Here is a 21,271-nt window from a genome sequence, read left to right on the forward strand (position 1 = left end):
AGGAGGGGGAATTGATACAAACTGTAGCTGACACAGTACACAGGGGCATAATTGCAGTCAGTGCTTACTGACTCTTGCTACACACCCAAGTTCAAGTTCATGTTACCTCATTTTTGCATTTGTGCATCGACAGCCAAACAGAGGGTGAGGCCTGGGCATTTGGCAGCCTTATTTGTATTTGGAGTCAACCACGGGGGACATTTGGTTTATTTCTTCTCCATTTCTCACTCTCTCTCGAGAACAATCACCTCGGTAACCACCCTAGTGCCTTGCACATGGACCATGGTGAGTAAAATATGTTTTTATGATCCTCAAAATAAGAGCCAAATGCTACTTTATCCATTTAAAATCAGATTCACTCTTCTCTATGTGCCGCTGTTGCCAGGTTTTCTTTTAATACCTGGTTTGGGCGCATTGCCACTAACATTCTTACCAACTTTGAGACAGAGCTCAGAGCAAGTGCACTGAGCTAAATCGAGATGAAAGAGGCAATAACCTGCTACCTAGTAGAATGGCTTCTGCAGCCTGATGTTAAAGGCTTCAGGATTTGAAGGTTAATCTGCAGCAGCAGAAAGAAACTGTTAGTACTTCCACTAGTCTGAAATTGACATCCCAGAAGCCAGCTCTTTCTAATAAACAGAGAAACAAACTCCAGTGAATCCCACATGTCAAGCCTAGACCTAAGGGAAATAACTCTGTGGGCTTCTGTCTGAATCCACTAAAGAACTCATACTCCAGTCGATGACATTGGCATTAAAGAAAAGGAAAATGTGAAGTAATCCTAGCCTCAGAAATCAGTACCATTAACAGAAAGCCCCTTTTTTCCCTCCCTGAAAAGATAGAGCATGTGAAGACCACATCTCTATTTTTAGAATAAAGTAAGAGAAATAACATTTATGGAGCACACACAACAAGCCATGTACTACACTAGGTGACTTAAATATGTTGTTAAATACTTTACAGAGGAGGAAACTCCAGCTAAAAGTATGAAGTGACTTGCCCAAGGTCATGTAAGTAAGAAAGAACGTAACTGGCGTTTGAGAAAGGGGTCTTTTCAGTACTACTGCTGCTACTGCAATACTTCGTAAAAGACATTTATAAATTCGAAGTTAATGAAGAAAATATTGAGTTATTCCCTAAGCTAACATCTTAATTATAAAATTGCTTGTTAAACTTTGCCTTCTTTCAAGCTATTCATACACCCCTCTTATCCAGATCCTCTGAAATGGCTTTTTTATATTTCTGGGACCTGATTTCATTCTCACATATGTATCAGTCATGGTTACAATATGCAGTTTTTAAGACTTTCTTATTATAAGACATGGTATGATGAAAAAGGTAGCTTAAATGATAAAAGATGATTGAAGAGTTTTTCTCACATCCCCTTAGAATGAATAACACACGGCCATTTATGTCGCAGTTCATTCTACCTGAGCCTGGTAATTTCTAGGGGTCATCTTGGTTAAATTAGTTTTTAATTCCAAAATATTGTTGCTGGAAATGTTCCCACTAGCCAATTCATATCTCCTGAATAATAGGATTTGAGCCAAAATTGAAAAGTGCTGGTAAAGTAAATGAGGAGTATCTGTCACATAACCTTTGAAAACAAGCTTTTTTATTTTTTAACATAAAGGGTTTTACAAGTGTAAGAAGTTGTTACTGCAATGTAAGTGTCTGGCATTCCTGAGAAACAGAGGTGCTCTTCAGAAGAATATTTTCCAGCTAACTTGAGGTCTCCATCGCCAGACCTTTCAAACATGGACTGAGGGCAGTTTTATTCTATGTCCTCATTTTATGCATCTCTTTCTGCCACATTTTGAGAATAAGGGAGGCTTCTTGCTTGTTAACCTATCTGACATACTCATGTTGTACAGAATGTAGGAAAAAGTGAATCTTACTCTTTCTTCCTTACACTCATTTAAAGTATATAGAGAGAGCTGTTAATAAAGGTGGGAAAAGGAAATGCTAGAAGGGTCTTCAAGATGTCTATGTGGCCCAGCGCAGTGGCTCACACCTGTAATCCCAGAACTTTGGGAGGCTGAGGCAGGTGGATCATCTGAGGTCAGGAGTTCAAGACCCCATCCTGGACAACATGGTGAAACCCTGTCTCTACTAAAATAATTTCTACACAAAAATTTAGCCAGGCGTACTGGTACACACCTATAATCCCAGCTACTGGGGTGGCTGAGGCAGGAAAATACCTTCAACCCAGGAGGTGGAGGCTGCAGTGATCACACCATTGCTCTCTAGCCTGGGTGGCAGAGCAAGACTCCATCTCAAAAAAAAAAAAAAAAAACAAGATGGCTGTGTGGAGGTGCCCAGCATTTGCCTCCTCTACAAAGAAGAATAAAACAGCAGGTAAATTATCCCATACTGACGGATCCTCTGTGTGAGAACACTGAAACTCAGCAGGGAAGTGATATTGGAGCTTAGAGGCATGGAAGTATAGAGAAGCGATGCAGCCAGCCCAGCTGGGATCAGTTCAGAGCCAGGGAAAAGGTGAGAGATCCCCAGCAGTTCATGTTCCCACCAGGCACTCCTGCAATTCTAGTTATAAAAGAGCTCCTCGGCCTCTGTGGGTCCTGAGACTCATATAGAGAGCTAACATGCAAGAGCAGCAATGTTCTAGGGAGGGAGTCCATACTGGGTCCCACATCTCTCCAAAGACCCAAGCAACTGTAGTTGTTTGATGCCATTTTGAGATCCCAGCTCTCAGCCGACTGTATCCTGAGCTGAGGCCCAAGAACCCTAGCATCTCCACATTTCTGGAGCCTCACTGACATCCCCTCATGGTCACCCAGAAAACTGTGTGTCACAGTGACAGTTGGAGCAAGTGGTACATCTGGATTCTCAGCACTCTATCACACATGATGTCCCTACACCTTGGGAAACAGACAATGCAGGGTACACCAGAAAGGCTGCCCCTCAGACAAAGGAAACTGAAGTGAGCACTTCGAAAGACATCAGAACTGCCTGCCTGAAGCCAATGCCACTGATAACAACCCTGCCTTCTGCAGTAGCAGGGCTGTGGTGCACCTGTACATGCCTTCAAGGGGTCCTGGGACTGTCCCTGCCGGATGTTCTTTTGAAACCTGAGGACAGATCTGCTCTGCCTATAACCACCCCATGTGCACCATTCAGGAGCTAGAAGATAAACCAGCACCACCCACTTATGCAAATTTCTGCACACACCATTGCAGGCCTGAGGACAGCATCATCTAACCTGCCGCTGCCTGCACATATTATACAAGAGGCTGGGAATAGATCTGTGTCCCACCTGCCACCATTGGCACCTGCACTTGCCTTCCAGGGGCATGAGGATGGACCCTACTTGCCTGCTGCCACCATGTGCATGTGCCTACTGAAGGATCTGGGACTGGCCTGCCCAGCCTGCAACCACCATAGATACCCAGCCACATATGCCACTTGGGGCCCTGGGGACTGGTCTACCCAGACAGACTGTACCACCACCGATGCCTATGTGTGCTCCTCAGGGTTCCAACAATGGGTCCACTGCCCCTGTTACCGCCACTCATACCACATATGCCACCCAGGTGCTTGAGGACCCTCTGTCATCCAAGCCTACTTCTGCCACTGTCAGTACCCAAGGACACCACCTGGAGGCCTAAGGACAAGTTCACTCAGACTTACTACCACCAGAGGTGGTATATGCTACCAAGGACCTGAAGACTGGCATGCCCAGTCTGCTGCCATCATTACAAGTGTTTGAAGACTAGTCCACCTGGGATCCCTGTCTCAAACAAAGCATCACCACAGCTTTCACTAAAAACTTCAGCCTAAGCCATTGACAGCCTGACTTACAGACACCATTCATGCTAATTAAAACTGAAGAAATAGTATAGAGGCCACATTACTGCACCCACCCAGAATCAAAGCCAGAGCATTTTGATCAGTCAGCACTATAGATGCATGTAGAGGAAAAAAAGTCTTTCCCTGTGGTAGGCAAGCCTTAAAATAGGAAAAAGTCACTATTACACCAGATGTGCAGATATCACTGTAAGTTCAGGAAACATTAAAAAGCAAGAAAACATGACACCTCCAAAGGGACACAACAATTCTACATCCAAGTGTTTAACAAAAGAGAAATCTATGAAATACCTGAAAAAGAATTCAAAATAATATTAAAGTGAGTGAGATAGAAGAGAACAAACAATACAAAGAATTCAGAAAAAAATTCATAATCTGAATAAGAAATTACACATATATATGTGTGTGTGTATGTGTATACATATATCAAAATAAACCACCAGAAATTCTAGAGCTAAAGAATTCAATGAATAAAATAAAAATGGAAAGCTTTAACAGTCAAGCAGATGAAAGAATTGCTGAACTGGAAGACAGGTTGTTGTTGTTGTTGTTTTTTCTAATAACCCAGTTAGACAAAAAAAGAAAAAAGTGAAGAAAATCTACCTGACATATGGGACACCATGAATATTAGAATTTCGGGAGCTGGACAAGGCATAGAAAACCTATTTAATCATATAATAGCTGAAAACTTCTCAATATTTACCAAAGGTATAAGCATCAAATAGAAGCTCAAAAATCCCCAAATGAATTCAACCCAACAAGATCTTCTCCAAGGTGTACTATAGTCAAATTGTCAAAAGACAGAGAGAGAATTCTAAAAACAGCAAGAGAAAAGTCACATATGAGGGAATTCCTCATCAAACAGAAGTTTTCTCCACAAAAACCTTACAGGCCAGGAGAGAATGGGATGACATATTCAAAATGAAAAAAGAAAAGTAAAAAATTGCAGCCAAGAATACTCTACCCAGCAAATCTATTGTTCCAAATTAAAAGAGAAATAAAATCTTTCTCAGAAAATCAAAACTGAGGAAATTTATCAGCTCAAGACCAGTCTTCCAAGAAATGCTTAAATGAGTCTTACATCTGGAAGCAAGATTATGATATCTACCATCATGAAAACACACAAAAGTATAAAACTCACTGCTAGAGTAGATATGCAAATCAAAAAGAGAAAGAAGTCAAACATTACCACTACAGAAAACCACAGAACTGAAAAAAATAAACAATAAGAGAGGAAGGAACAAAGTGTATACAAAACCAGAAAACACCTGACAAAATGACAAGAATAATTGCTATCAACAATAACCTTGAATGCAAATGGATTAAACTTTCCACTGAAAACATATAGACTGGTTGAATGGATTAAAAATAATAATAACTATATGCTCTCTACCAGAAACTCACTTCACCTGTATCGACACATGTAGATTGCAAGTGAAGGAATGGAAAAAGACAGTTAGCTTTATAGTTCTGACTGTGTGATGATCTGGGAGAAGTGGGGAAAAGTGCTTTCTCTGAGAGAAAGCTGTCATGTCTTTCTTCACTGAGCAATCAGGATTCTTCACAGGTGCAGTGATTCCCCATGCAGTATCCACTTGTTCTGTTCTGAGAACATGTGGATGAAATATGGGAAGGATATTAGAGCTTAGGAATGCAAGCAAAAGAACAGCAATGGACATCTCCTCTGGACCACTGCTGCTTCTCTTTAGTTAAGGCTAAACATAATTGTGTAAATTGGTGACACATCAGAAAGATTGGGAGTATATCTGATGCCATCTTTTGGAAGGCCAGTTTGGACATTGTAACTTGAGGAAATGGCCAAATCAATAGGTAAGATAGCACTAGTGCCAGGCGTAGGCAAACTAGCTTTCATATTTCTGAACTTATCCCTGGAAACCTTTCTCACAAATATCAAAACAGCAGTGGGCCCTTTGAAGCTGTAACTTGAAGTCTCGTAAAAGACACTGTCTTGTACAACTGACAACTTTTCCAAATGAAAATAGAAGACGGGACAGGTGGCTCCCTTGAGGTGCATAACCCATGAAAGAATCTGTTCTGGGAGTGATTTTCAGAGTGTGTATTTTTAGTATCACTCAAGCCAGCATCTTAATCGGACTTTACTGGTGGGAAGCACTCATCCAGCAGCAGGGATTGCCATGGTAGGAATTTAATCTGAACACTTGGCGTAGGCCTAATCATATTTCACTTATTTTCTTTTTATGTGTCTTCTTAAGATAAATGAGTCCCCTCCTTTATCAACAATAGCTCAGGATTTATAAGCTCACATTTTTCACCTAGGACAGGGGATGTAGCAACTTGCACTTTATTATCCATCTCTCATTTTCTTCCCTTCAAACAATCGATAAATTCCCCACAAATGTCTCTTTTTAAAGGTTGCTTACAAGTTTCTGTTTCAGAACAATGTGCTGGCATTGGTTTTTATCCCTAAGCCCTTTCTGAATCTAAGTGCTGCTTTGGAGTGACTTGCAAGAGTTTTTGTAAGAATTTCTTGAGCAAAACTACAGTTCACACAAGAGGCCCCAAATGTAGCTTGAGTTGTGGGCATCAGTTCCTGACAACAACTAACATTAGTTGTCCAGGTAGCATCTCATTCCTGTGTATCATAGAATAGGATTTTTTACAAGTAGAAATGACCTTAATGTTTCTTCCGTGCAACTACCCATTATGGGTGAGAGGAAACAGATTCAAAGAGGCTAGGTTTGTCTGTGTTTGACCTGACAGCTCGAGGAAGGGTTGAGAACGTAAGTGCTATACTCTTCCTGTAATTCCATGGAATGTGCTTAAAATTCCTCAGGAACATCCCTTGAGGATACTCTTTAATATCTAGAAGTAGACAGCAATTCCCATGCTGACCTAGCTATTTTCCTGGATGACCAGCAAGCAGAGTACTGTTCTGTGTAAGTAGTATCCAGGGTTTGTTAACTTTTAAGCCAGACTCTACTCTATGTGGAAGCTGTAATTGTGATTCTTTTTGGCTAATAGAGACTTTTCACCTATAAGTCAAAACGTACTGTGTTCTCTGAGTCAGAGAATAAGACATAAGATTGGGATAAAACAGATGGCTATAATACTTGCCCCTACCTGCTGGAAGCTTGCAATTTAGAACAAGAAAAATAATGGGAGAATGTAGCCAAATATGCAGTGGTTCATAAAGCATCAGCTCTGAGTTGACTCTGAATTGCTCATTTTTCACGAGCCAAACCAGTCATATGTAGGGAAATATAGTCCTACACATGCCCAAAGGAATATAGAGCAGCAAAGTGCCTAAAATGGTGACTGCTTTGTCATCTGTGTCCCTGAGTGACCACTCTGTTAACCTTCCATGGATGTGTAGCTTGGGTGAAAAATAAATCTTTGTTCTTCAAAGCCACTGTGATTTGTGTTGTCTGTTACCATAGTATATCCTAACTTCTCCTGACTGATCAGCATGGATTGTCTGATTTCATCCTCAATTTAGAAGTTAGAATTATGTTGACTACCTAAATGTTCATATGCAGAGCATGAGCCTTAGAAAGCATACCAGGAAGTGGCTGAGGCAACACTCTAACCTCGCAGTCTGGTTCCAAAGTTTATGTTCTTAGCCAGGATATCAAAATGCTCTCTCTCATCTCTCTCATTCTGTTTCTCACTCTCGTGCGGACTTCGTGTGTGTGTGTGTGTGTGTGTGTGTGTGTGTGTGTGCGCGCGCGCGTCTTTTCTCCTGTTACAGGGGAAAGATGGTTTCTAAAGAGAATCAAGGAAGACTTCCCAAAGAAATTGATAGCTAAGCTGTAAAGGAAAAGTAGAAACTAGACAATTGAGTAGTAAAGAAAATTAAAATTATTCCCTCTGTGTGTATGTTGGGGCAAGGATAATCCCCATTCTTTGATTTATTCACACCCAGGACAAGTGTAGAGCAAAGAATTTCTGTTCATACATTACTGTTGGACACCATGAGATATAGAATGTGTTCAAATACAGTGGCCCTGAATCTGTAAATCATTAAACCTTATGAGATTTTATAAAACAGGTGAGAAATTACAGTTTTAACCCACTGAGGCACCAAAGCAATCTCACGGTTACGTGTCTTGTATGCTCTCTTACGCATGGCCTCTCTCTCTCTCTGTCTCTCTCTGTCTCTCTCTCTCTCATACACACACACACACACACACACACACACACACACAGACACACACAAACAAATCTAACCAGTATATGAGGTTTCACATTATGGTAAGTAGAGAAAGGAAACTATATATCAACATCAGTGATCGAAGAAAGAAAGAAAATGTGAACGAAGTTGAGATTACATGCCAAATGACGAAAAGGATCAGCACCTGTGACCCAGACACTGATGGGGTCTTCTGGGTCTCTCCCTTACTGCCGTGTTAATCATGCAGGACTGATGAAGTCACCATTTATAATGCTCCCTGGAAAAGAAGACCAGTAGCTGCCATAGTAGCCTGTCACACAATTTAATTGCCATGATCACAACACATTCCCTGTGTCTTATTCAGCTCTGGCTTGCTTCATTCTAGAAACCCTTCATCAAGTTGGACTTTAATGGAAACAGAACATTGCCAGCATGTTCTTTTAGTAACCCCACACAAGGTGTGGACAAATAACAGTCATCTTTTACCCTCTTTAACCTAGTATCCCTTTCCCCAAGCACATATCTCTGAGTCAGTTCTCTTTATGGATGTGGGGAACTCCAAAGCACATCATGGTATGTCTTCTGAACTGGATTGCTTTTTTCCTGTGAATGCCATATTTCTGTTACTTAAAAAAAATAAGGAAAAAAATCATCTTTTTAGGGTTATATTTGTATGCTGTAAGATTCACTCATTTTAAGTATACAACTGAGTGATTTTTAGTAAATTTGTCATTACGCAGCAACCACTACAATCTAATTTTAGAGCATTTCCATCACCTCAGTAAAATCGCTTGAGCCCATTTATAGTCTTCTCTCATTCTCACTCTCAGCTCTAGACAACAACTAATCTACTTTCTGTCTCTATATATTTGCTTTTCTGGGCAATATGTAAATGAGATCATGCAATATGTGGTCTTTTATGTCTGTCTTCTTTCATTTAGCATAATTTTTTGAGGTTTGTTCATGTTATAGCATGTACTAGAACTTCATTGATTGCTAAATAGTATTCCATTTCATTGACAGAGAATATTTTATCCAATCATCAGTTAATAGGCATTTAGGTGATACCCACATTCTGGCTCAGATGAATTATGTTGCTATGAACATTTATGTATAAGTCTTTGTGTGGATATAGATATTCATTTATCTTGGGCAGAGAGCCTAGAGTGGAATTGCTGTGTCATATGGTAACTCTATGTTTAACTTCTTAACAGGCAGGCCCTTTTCCAAAGTGACTGCACCATTTTATATTCCCTTTAGTGGTGTATGAGAATGCATGGCATGGTATTTCTATGTCATTGCCATAGGATTGAGAAGAGTATTGCTGGCCAAGGGAAAGACATGGACCATTTACAAAGATTCAAAAAGGGAAGGGGTTTGGGAAAATGGTGACGATATTCTGTGATAGAGTGAAGGGAGATTGGTGAGAGACAAGGATGGAGAATTGAACAGGTACAGTCATGAATGTGCTAAAGATTACATTAAGAAGTTTGTTCTTTACTTTTGTTGCTATTGTTCTATTACGTGTTAATGTCTGAGGAGCTACAAAGAAGATGGTTGAATATTCCAATGGTAGAAGTGACCATTATTTATAATGAGAAGAAAGCTAAAGCAGTCCCAAAATTTATAATAGTCTAATACAGTATTTCTCAACTTTTAAAAAATTCACTGCCCCTCTCTCCAGAGGATGTTTAGACATTTTTCTCTGTTTGTCACCCTATGAAATGTTGACATTAAAGATATACTGTGTATATACTTTATATGTAAATATATTTATTCTTTCTAAATTAAAAGAGTAAACATTTTTTATGCCTCCAACCCCCCAGTAACCAATTTTTATCCACTGGGGACTGTATCCCCCTGGTTGGGAATACATGCTCTAATAAATTGGAATCTGATGTAGGAGCAGGTATAGATGTTAATATTTTTGGAACTCCCCACACTACTTTTCAAAATTCAACTATCCGGAATGAGTAAGTTCTATCACTCTACGGATATTTTCTGAGCACATACTATTTACCAAGCCATATTTTAGGAACTAAGACTACGGTAATGAGTGAAACAGTCAAAAATCCCATCCCTCATGAAGAGTACATTCTTCTGCAATCTGCATATAATTGTTTCACTCTTGGATCCAAACTATGTAATGCCTGGCATTAAAACTGCTCCAACAAGAGATTATCTTTAGATTTGTTTATTAAAACAGGTCTTGGCATTACTTCAAGCCTGAAAATATGCTGACAGAATTAAAAACCCGTCTGATGCTGATGCAGGGGGAAAATCAGAGAAGCAAGAAAATAGCACTTTTTTCTGTAAATGGCTTTTATTAGTAGGAAAATCTGTATTACACATGTATCAAAATATCAAAAATCGCACAATAGGGCTGCAACCTACTCATCTCACAACCACCACCGTTTGCCTTTTTCTGAATAAACATATGGGCCCCAGTGTTTTTACATCAATGTTTAGTCTGCACACCTCTCTAGGAGTCTTGGGCATTGGATAGATCCTGGAACAGATCAGAAATGCCTTTTCAGCAGTGTCCAGTGAAATGTGAAAAATAGCCCTTTCTTAAATTCAGCATAATAGCAATTTCCAGCCCCATTCCACAAGAACCAACAGGAAGTCCATCTCACTCAGGATTTTGCAGATATCCTGGTATCTTACCCCTCAGCACTGGAAAGGCCTCTGGGAAGACTGGTGGCTGCCCTGCACTGGCCAGGGTGAGAGAACTCTGGTCCCACCCACATGATCCCTGGAGGCCCAGATGTTCCACCATCCCTCTGCCACTCCTGGAGAAGGAAAACTTTGGTGAGGCTGGAGTGCTATAACCACTTCCTTTTAAAGCCTTAACCCCTCCTGGGGACACTGGCAGGAAAATGGTCTCTAGACTTCATGGGAGGCCCAGATCTTTTGTCTGCCACCCCCCACCCATCCCAAAGGGAAAAATATCTCTTCTGCTTCCTTCCTTCCTTTCCTAGCACATCTAGCACAGTTCATTCAATGAGCTTCAATAAGATTACAAAAGACAGGGAACCCCACTGCCGTTAGGCTGCTGCTGCTTCATTCTCAAAATCTCTAAGCCAAGTAATTACAAAGCTAAAGAACCTGTTTGAAATGGTGACAAAAGGAGTCAGGGGTGGGAGATATGAAGAAAGAAACAAGTTATGAGGAAAGAAACTATCTTTGAGTCTATTGTCCTGCTACTCTGAATTCCCTTTATTTTATACTCATCTTATAGAAAACTATTCAAAACAGCCAACCAGTCTAGACCAGATAAAGAATGAAGAGCAAATGCCACCGTCCTTGGGCCATCCCAGAGGGTGGTTCCTCAGATCCCACCTACCTGTGCCTGCCTTCCCCTTCCCCTGCTCCCAGCCTTTTTCTTTTCTGAAGGATGTAGTGGGGGGCTTAGGGGAGACTCTAAATTAGACTGGATAAATAATAGGATTTGCTCTTGTGTTTTTTAAAACTCCTATTTTAAGTGAGTACCACACCCAGTATGGGAATAGTCACTGGTGATCCTGCGAGGAACAGGATGTTCAGAAGCCTTGTCTGCACTGGGATTACAGTGGAAGCCTGGTCTCCTACTTCTGTCTCAAATGTACCTCACAGACTCCAGGACCATCACTGGACAGTGCTTATTTAGTCCAGACTTGCTATCCTCCTATTGGGCTATTAGACTTTTCATGCTTGCCTTAAAGAAAATTAGTTTTGCCGTTTAAAAAAGGAAAATAAAATATCATCTGTTTTTTCTTATTACTTTTTCTAATTACTCTAATTATGAATGATATTCATTCATTCTCTATCTTGCTCTAACTTTTTTGGAGATAGGATTTTGCTTTTGCCCAGGCTGGAGTGCAATGGCATGATCATAGCTCACATTCCTTGGCTCAAGTGAACTTCCCGCCTCAGCCTCCTGAGTAACTGGGACTATAGGCATGTGCTACCATAACCAGCTATTTTTTTATTTTGTTTTGTAGAGACAGTGTCTTGCTATGCTGTCCAGGTTGCTCTTAAACTCCTGGCCTCAGCAATCTTCCTGCCTCAGCCTCTCAAAGTGCTGCAGTTACAAGCATGAACCATTGTGCCTGGCCTGACTCTCAATCTTCTAAATACCTTTTTTACATCTTATTGGGAGAGAAATTGTGGTTCATAATTGACTGAAAATTCCAATCTTAATAATACCCAAAACTTCTTAGCAGTAAAAGGGGAAATGTTTTTCAGTAAAGCTGATCTCAAGGTTCTTTGATGGGTTTGCAATCCAGTCTCATTGTTCCAAAGCTATAAAGGAGATTCTATAAATGTGGGAACATATTAATTTTTGGCTACTCTAATCAGCTTTGTAATATATTTTGGAAATAGAGGCCAGTAACAAAAATTCACACTATTTGATAGAACTTTCCCACCAGATACCATTAGGCTGACCTAGAGACAGGGAAGTGCGCTAGAAAGTGAAACTGATCATGGGCAAGAATAGGAAATCTTGTAAGTGGAAAAATGAGAGAGACTTAGCATGTTTGGGGTGAGTTTCCTGCCATGATACATATGTGAGGAAAGATTAAATTACTTCTTGCAAAAGAGTTACTTGGGTTGGATTAGATTATGTTTCTCAAACTGTGGTCATTTCTGTACCTCCTTCACTGTTTTTTATTTGTCGGGTACCTCCTCTATTATAAAGTATCTTGCAGGATGGGATTTGGAGGGGCCTTCTCTTTTTGTAACTCGTCATGGCACACAACACATGATTATGCACACAGTGGGCTCTCCAAAAATAGCAGAAGATTTCTTCTGATTATGTTTCTGGGGATGGGTGGATGTTGGGTTATAGTTAGGATCTCCTAGACCCTGGGAAGGTATAATAAAGGTATCTACCACAAAAATGAATGGTGTTAGGCTTAGAATTGAGGATGATTCTATCTATTAATATCACTGACTGCTGTTATCTAATAAGCTAAAATCAAAGTGACATTAATAAGAAACCCAGCAGTAACTATAAGGATATTTCTTTTGCGTGTATTGAAGATTGGGTTACCCTTAGCTGTTATCCTAATGACTACGAGTATAAAATCTCAATTGGAAAGACTTGAATTCAAATTCCTAGTTCTGTCATTAACTAGCTGTGTGATTTTGAGCAAGTTACTTACCAACAAATTTGCTCACTTGTAAAATACGGAAAATAATAACTATCTCATAGGATTATTGAAGAGATGACATGGGATAATTTATATGTAGCACTTAGTACATGAGATATAGTGTACATTCTGGATGAATGTTGAGTTTTAAAATAAATCACCAAGGAAAGCTTTATTTTTTGTTACTTAAGGTATTTTTTAATTACTATTGGTGTTTCTAAAAGATTATAGAAAATTAGAACATACAGGCCAGGCATGGTGGCTCATGCCTGTAATCCCAGCATTTTGGGAGGCTGAGGCAGGTGGACCACCTGAGGTCAGGAGTTTGAGATCAGCCTGGCCAACATGGTGAAACCCCATCACTACTAAAAATGCAATAATTAGACAGGCATGGTGGTGGGCACCAATAATCTCAGCTACTCAGGAGGCTGAGGCAGTAGAATCACTTGAATCTGGGAGGCGGAGGTTGCAGTGAGCTGAGATCATGCCATTGCACTCCAGCCTGGGTGACAAGAGCAGAAAAACTCTATCTCAATAAAAAAAAAAATTAGAAAGTACAGATAAGAAAAGAGAAAAGTAGAAAGCACTCATAACTCAGACATGCAAAGATATTAAATATTAACATTTGAGTATATATTCCCCATGTTTTCCCAATAAAATTTCCTTGAGAATTTTTTGTTATATCTACATAAGTATATGTGTATATATGTATCAATGTGTGTGTGTGTGTGTGTGTGTGTGTGTATAAATTTTTAAACAGGCTTATATATATGTATATATTTCTTCAACTGAATGTTTCAGTCAATAAAGCATTATGAATATTTGCCTGTAATGTTACATATTCCTCTGCAAAAACTATACCATATTTCCTTACAGTGTGTTCAATTATTTTAACATGCAACTTTAGATGGTTTTTATTTTTTCTCTTATTAACTGACATGGTGACTCTAAAGCTAAACACGTTCACATTTACACAGTTATTTCCTTATGATGAAATCCAAGAAGTGACATAGTAATTTTCAGTAACAAAAGAGAAACTGAGGTAAATCATGAAAAGCACAGAGTATAGTAAGGCAGTCATCAATAAATGTTAAGAAAAGGGGATATAAGAAAAGAAGGAGTTGTTTGAAATAGACTTGCTATAAAACTCTAAATATAATCTTTTATTTAAGAGTATTTAGGAGTTCTTGTTTGTTTTGTAATCATATCATGCATGTAATCATATGCATGTAAACATATGAATGTCTTCTGACCTCAATGGGGAAAAATGTAGCATGCAGACAGATGAAGCAGCTCAGTCAGTTTACAGAAGTCAGGTTCAGTGTGTGTTTCTGTGAGAAGGTTTGCCTCTCCAGCTATCAGAAATGATGACTAATAATCCAAAAGACGAGCTAATCCATCTGTCTATTTTGGGAGGGTTGGAGGTGCCTTTGGACATTTGCACTGTCATCTTTCCCTGTGTTGCAGGTTTCACCTGCTGCGGGTGAGACACGTGCCATGTCCCCCAGCCTGTTGCCTCTCAAACTGGGTTTGATTGCCCAGTTGGATTCTCTTGGCAGAGCTGTCTCCATGAGTGCCAGAATAGAAATATACAGATGGCACACTATCCATGGAGGAACAATTTTGACCTGCAGGAACTGTTCTGATCCACAGGCCGAAGCACATTTATGAAGACAGGATGGGCAAAAGTACCCGTTTTCCACTTAGTCATTCAACCCCTTGTGGCAGCCATCCTGAACATGTTGAGGTATACAGCACAATGGCGATGCCAGACAGAAGAAGCTGCAGGAGGCTAAAATTACATAGATAACATAGTAAAGGAGGTTGGGTGGAGACTGTGCAAACTAGAGACCGTATGGTGTCTTCAGGGAGGGACAGCTGCTGCTCACCTCAGTGGACGCTGGCAATGTAAGAGCAGACCCAGCATGGCTATTCCTGTTTTCGTGAGAAAGTAGAAACGTGGATTTTTCATTCATATATTTTGTCTTTCATATGTTATTAGAAAATAGAGGAAAACATAAGAAATAACAAAGCTTATTTGTAACGTGTGTATATACACACGCACATACACACACACACACATATTCCTGAGAGGAGAAAAATGGTGGAGAGACAAAAATAGAAATTTGACTTCTTTGAACATTTGTTATTTTGTAGATTTGACTTTGGTGTCACATACATAGCTTACAAATCTATAAACCAAAATTGTACTTTAAAAAGGAGGCATGAAAATATGAGAGGAAAAAATGAAACAATTGAACCTCACTGAGTATCATGGTAACAGCATAACTCCACAGAAAGGAGTTATTGCAAGTGACTTTGAAATTTCACAGTTTGACTGTATTTTCCTAGTAGAATATACTTTACAGATTTAAAAAACAAACACATTTTAAATTGTTTTTTATTAACCATAATGTTAGTACAGTAGTGGCACTGGTATTCTGAAACTATTCTGTGTGCGTTGTGAGTTAAATGAATAATCATGTTTGTATTATTCAGAAAAGGGATTTTTGGTATAAAAGAAAGGTAGTGACATTATAAAATCCATGAGATGAGATGGAAATCTTCAAGTCCTTAATTTGAATTAAAGTTTCATGTTAAATTATGTTATTTTTACTGAACACACACACACATGCAAACATACGCACACTTAATTTTCCAGTTCTGACCACAGAAACAAAAGCTCACCTAGTAACAATCAGTATCCAAAGCTCCCAGTTGTGGTTTCTAAATACCACTTCACACTGAAATGAACCAGGGCTCCTGACTAAAAATGGCTGATTGCAGTCCTAGGGCAGGACTGTAAGACCACCCTATAACATCTCTTACAGAAGCAAGAGGGCCATCAAAGACCACCAGGCTATATTAAAAGGATGCAGGAGTCAACTTGAAAAAACTCCTTGCCTGAAGTAGGGAAATTAGAAAATTACAGGGACAATAATTGGGCTAGAATAAAATGAATCAAAATGTTTATAGTCATTGTTAAAAGGTAGAAACCTCATTGCTTTGGAAGACACTAAATAGAAGAGGTTAGATGACCACTTCAGTGTTTTGAAGATCAACAATAAAGGAGGGAAAATCCAGCTCTGTCAATTCCTCTCTAAACTCCAATTTAGAGTTGACAAATAGTTGATGAGAGGAAATTTCTCTGGTTAGAATTCCCAGCTAGTAAATTAAGAAGAAATTAATATAATTAGGATATAACCAGTTGGTAACCTCTGGTGAAATCATGGATCCTCTAGGCAAAAGGTACACTGATGGATAATCTCACAGCAAAATGTTATGTGCCTACTGATAGATGAGTATCCCATGAAGTAAGTAAAAAAAATGCCCCCCACTCCACCTCAAAGATGTTCATGTATAATCTAAGAACCCATGAATATACAACATTACATGGGAAAGGGGAACTGAGATTGCAGATAGAATTACAATTACTGATCAGGTGATCCTAAAATGGGGAGATTATCCTGGGTTATCCAGATATGCCCAGTGAAATCACAAGGATCCTTGAAAATGGAAAAAGGATGCAGCAGATTCAGTGTCAGAGTGATTTTATGTGAGAAAAACTCAGGCAGGCACTGCTGACTTTGAAGATGGAAGTGGGGCCATAAGCCCAGGAGCCAAAAAGAGGAAGGAAATGGATTCTCCCTTTAGAGCCTCCAGAAATGGACATAGCCTTTCTGACACCTTGATTTTAGCCCATTGTGTCCTCGTCAGACTTCTAACACACAGAAATGTAAGATAATAAATTGGTGATGTTTTAAACCATTTAGTTAGTTGTGTTATTTGTTACTGTAACAATAGAAAACTAATATACCCCATTTCCTAGGATATATTCTTTCTAGAAAATTGCATCTGAATCTGATCAAGCCTCTTGATGTAACTATTTAGGGGAAACATAACGAACAGAGGAACACATTATGTGATATTATGGAAATGTTCAGCAAAACATAAACGCTGGGAAATTCTATTATTAAAATGACATTTATCAAATAAAGTATATGTGTATATATTTATGTATGTGCGGATGTATGACAGAAAAACTGACTGACTGGAAATTTTAGAAAATGACCTATTACTTTATGTAGCAAACAATTGCTGTAACGAACTTAATTCAAATCAGCAAATTATAGAAAGAAAAAACATATTAGTGAAATGTGAACATTGACACTGGGTGTTTGATATTAAGGAATGATTGTTACTTCTGGAATATGTGTGTGATAATAGGATTGCGATTACATTTAGACAAAGAAGAGGAGTGTAGGTTGCTGTAATGGATAACAATAGCCATAAATTGATAATTGTTGAAGATGAGCAATAGGTACATATGTGTTTGTTATCTGTTCTTTCTACTTTTGGATATACTATTTCCATTACTATTAGCAACTAACTTGACTTAGGTTTTTTTTTTTTTTAATATTAGCAACTAACTTGACTCTTTAAATGTTCTGTGACTCAAACACACATGTCCAACGTCTGGATTTAATCAACAGACTGCCAGCTTGAACTCTCTGTAGGTTTTGGAAATAGGATGTTTCACTTTTCCTGGAGAGTTACCCTTTTCTCTCCTCCTACTTACCTTCTCCCTCCATTCTTTCTCTGCTGCCTAGCAAAAACGGCCTCCCCCATCTGTGTATGTGAATGACTAGGAGGCATTGCAAATTGCTTGGAATATAATTTTCTTAGAATGAGTAAAAAAGGTAATATGCATAACTGCACTGAAAATACCTCCTAGTATTTTACATGTTCTTTGGATACCCACCCTCATTCCACAAATTCAAAAAAAAAAAAAAAAAAAGAAGGCAGTAACTTTCCGTTTTTGACAGCCTGAGGTATTTTGAAATTTTGGCTGATCATATCTTCCTTGTGATCTCTGTGTTCTATTTCAGGATGGAATGGGAAACTTGAGGATCACAGAAAAAGGTCTAAAGCTAGAAGGAGACTCCGAATTCTTACAACCTCTCTACGCCAAAGAAATCAAATCCCGACCAGTAAGTTTCTGCTGAGAGAAGGCATTATTCTTGCTCTAGAATCTAAATATGGAGGAATTGATCTTGCTATCAGCTGAGTACAGAGGATTGGGGTGGGGAGTAATGCTGGTAGTAAGATGAACTCGCTTTCGCTTCTGAGTCTTTGAGTATCATCACAGCAGTGGTGCTGTTGGCAAGTGCGATGACCTCTCTGAGCCTCTTTTCATTCCTGCTGAATAGAAGGTAACAACTCCTGCTACCCAACTTTATAGATTGTACTGCAAGTAAGGCAAGACAGTAAATGTGGTGAAGCCATAAATACTGTATGAATGCAAGATAATATTGCTTTTTATTTTATTCATCAAGTGCTTTAAAGCCATTTTTAGAAACATAGAACTAAAGAACTAGAATTTTTATTTTCGTTAAGACTTTACACTGTAGCCAGTGTTGGTTAGAATCAATTCAATATCAAGCTGAGTGTGGTGGCTTACTCCTGTAATCCCAGCATTTTGGGAGAAAGGTGGACAGATCACCTGAGGTAGGACTTTGAGACCAGCCTGGACAACATAGTGAAATCCCGTCTCTACTAAAAATATAAAACTTTGCCAAGAGTAGTGCTGGGCACCTATAGTTTCAGCTACGGGGGAGGCTGAGGCAGGAGAATTGCTTGAACCCAGGAGGTGGAGGCTGCAGTGAGCCGAGATCATGCCACTGCACTCCAGCCTGGGTGACAGAGTGAGACTCCATCTCAAAAAAAAAAAAAAGAGAGAGAAAAATAATTCAATATCAGTAGCTACATTCTGAAATGGTATTTAAATCATCAAGACAGAGTATATACCCTGTTCTAAGCACATTGCTGCTTTGCGTGCAGTATCATTATCTAATTTAGGTTCAAAGATTTATCCCCTGGGGTGGAGACTATTGTTTCCTCTATTTTATAGTTTAAAGAATTGCGGCTTGGAGAAGTTTCATGTCAAAAGCTTCATACTTGTAGCAGGACAAAGATTTCAAGCCTTCTCTGTTAACCATGATTTCCTTCCTGAGCTTTTTCTTTCATTCCTTCTTTCCTTTTTTATTGCTGTAGCGGTGATTGCTACACACATACCTTGCCTTTATTAACCACTGTTATCCAAATTGTGTAGGGTATTTTTTAGTGGTTTTGATTTTTGATTGGTTGGTTTCATTTGTTTAGTTTTTATTTTTGGTTTTTAGTGGGGTGGTAGAATTTGCTGGTTGAAAAGGATTATTAATGCATTTGCTCTGCCTCGGATTGATCCCCCTTCACCTGCGAGCAAGGCATAATGTGAAAATACTCCCAAAGCATTACTTGCATTGTGTGCATTGATTAGCATAATTATTGAAATTCAGCAATTTCGTGCAGTGGTTAATTTTATCTGAATGTTATCCAAAGTCTTGAATTGTATTGAACTGGAGCCACTACTAAATTGCAATTAAGTTTATTTTCTTGTGTGCTTAATAAAAGAGAGAGAGCCACGATGTTAAAACCATCAAAAATAGCAAATGAATTTAGCCATACAATGTTTTTTTTGTTTGTTTTTTTTTTTTTTTTTTTTTTTTTTTTTGAGACGGAGTTTCGCTCTTGTTACCCAGGCTGGAGTGCAATGGCGCGATCTCGGCTCACTGCAACCTCCGCCTCCTGGGTTCAGGCAATTCTCCTGCCTCAGCCTCCTGAGTAGCTGGGATTACAGGCATGCGCCACCGTGCCCAGCTAATTTTTTGTATTTTTTGTGGAGACGGGGTTTCACCACGTTGACCAGGATGGTCTCGATCTCTTGACCCCGTGATCCACCTGCCTCGGCCTCCCAAAGTGCTGGGATTACAGGCTTGAGCCACCGCGCCTGGCCTACAATGATTATTTATAAAATGTAACTGGAACCTATAGCACATTGGCTTGGGTACTTAAAGTATGCAGAGTATTATGAACATATTTACTGTCATTGAGAAACCTACACCCTAGAAGGAGTAATAAGATGACCCTGTAATGTGGAGAGTCAGATGATAATTCTGCCTTGGAATGAACAGAGACAGTTTTGAGTATTTAAAAAATACCTGTTATATGCATTGCTCTTAATTTGTATCTTGTTTTCCCAACCTGGCGATTTGGTTAGTTGTCATAGAGCTATTTCTAGTTGAACTTTAGATTAATAGTCTTACCCGTATTACACTTGTTTAACTCACTAGTTCAGTTTTGTAATTTCCTTCTATGGATGTTGACATACCTTTTCTGTAAAGGGCCAGAAAGTAAATATTTTAGTTTTATCTTAAAGTTTGGTTTTTTTGTTTTCTTTTTTACAGCTCTTAAAACATAAACAGCATTCTTGTTTGGGAGTCATACAAAAATAGGCCACAGGCTGTCATTCACCAACCCTTCTAATCTTTATTAGGAATAATTCCATAAATTATATAAATGCCTCCTATTAGACTGGATGTAGTCAAAGGAGTAGATTTGAAGAACATAAGGAGAATAGTTGATATTTGTTGAGTAAAACACCCTGAAATAAGATTCCTTGGTATAGAAATAGTCATGTCAAGATATTGAGAAATGTGTTTTAGAAGACTTGAAAACAGGGTACTGGGTGCATCTGTTGAGTCTATATGCAGGAATTGGATGTCTAGCAAATGTATTAGCCAGCCTATCTGGAAATTGACAGACAGCTGATCCCAATTGAGAGATACACCTGCTTATAAGCTTAAAAAGTAAGGATTACTTACCAGATGCAATAGGAAATCAATGGGAAATCCTTTGCAAAGAGGTGGACCGACTTTACATTTTGAAGACCACTTTAGCTATGATTTGGACAATGAGTTATAAAAGCATAAGGCAACAGACAGTGAAGAGACGATTGCAGTAGTGTAGGTGAGAACGGACGGTGGCTTGACCTAGGATGTGGTGTGCGAGTGCGATGCAGAAGAGTGAATGAATTTGGGCACAAGTTTCAGGTAGAGCTCCCATGACTTATGTATTTTGTTATGTATGCATATCTGTGTGTCTTTTTTCCTTCAGTTAGAAGATATTTATTTTGTTATTAGAAACATATTAGCCTATAAAACTTGAATATTTTTTTAAAAAGTTATTTAAAACAATGGAAAATAGTGAATTTGAGGGCTTATTTTCTTTAAACAGTGATTTGAAAGCATTGCATATAATTCATATATTTTAATAT

At 39.0% G+C, this 21,271-nt stretch overlaps 1 protein-coding gene across 6 annotated transcripts in view; it reads left to right on the top strand.

Annotated features, from left to right (window-relative positions):
* The window catches only part of SGCD (sarcoglycan delta), a 669,010-nt gene that overhangs the window by 373,789 nt on the left and 273,950 nt on the right, over positions 1-21,271 (top strand). For all 6 annotated transcript variants that reach the window (XM_064366556.1, XM_012433867.2, XM_012433873.2 and 3 more), the window contains one exon: positions 18,006-18,107. In XM_064366556.1, the coding sequence (XP_064222626.1) occupies positions 18,006-18,107 (102 nt within the window). The remainder of the gene's footprint in view (positions 1-18,005; positions 18,108-21,271) is intronic.

Source organism: Aotus nancymaae, unplaced genomic scaffold (genome assembly GCF_030222135.1).
Source record: "Aotus nancymaae isolate 86718 unplaced genomic scaffold, 86718_ANA_hifiasm-v0.15.2.pri h1tg000064l_1, whole genome shotgun sequence".
NCBI lineage: Eukaryota > Metazoa > Chordata > Mammalia > Primates > Aotidae > Aotus > Aotus nancymaae.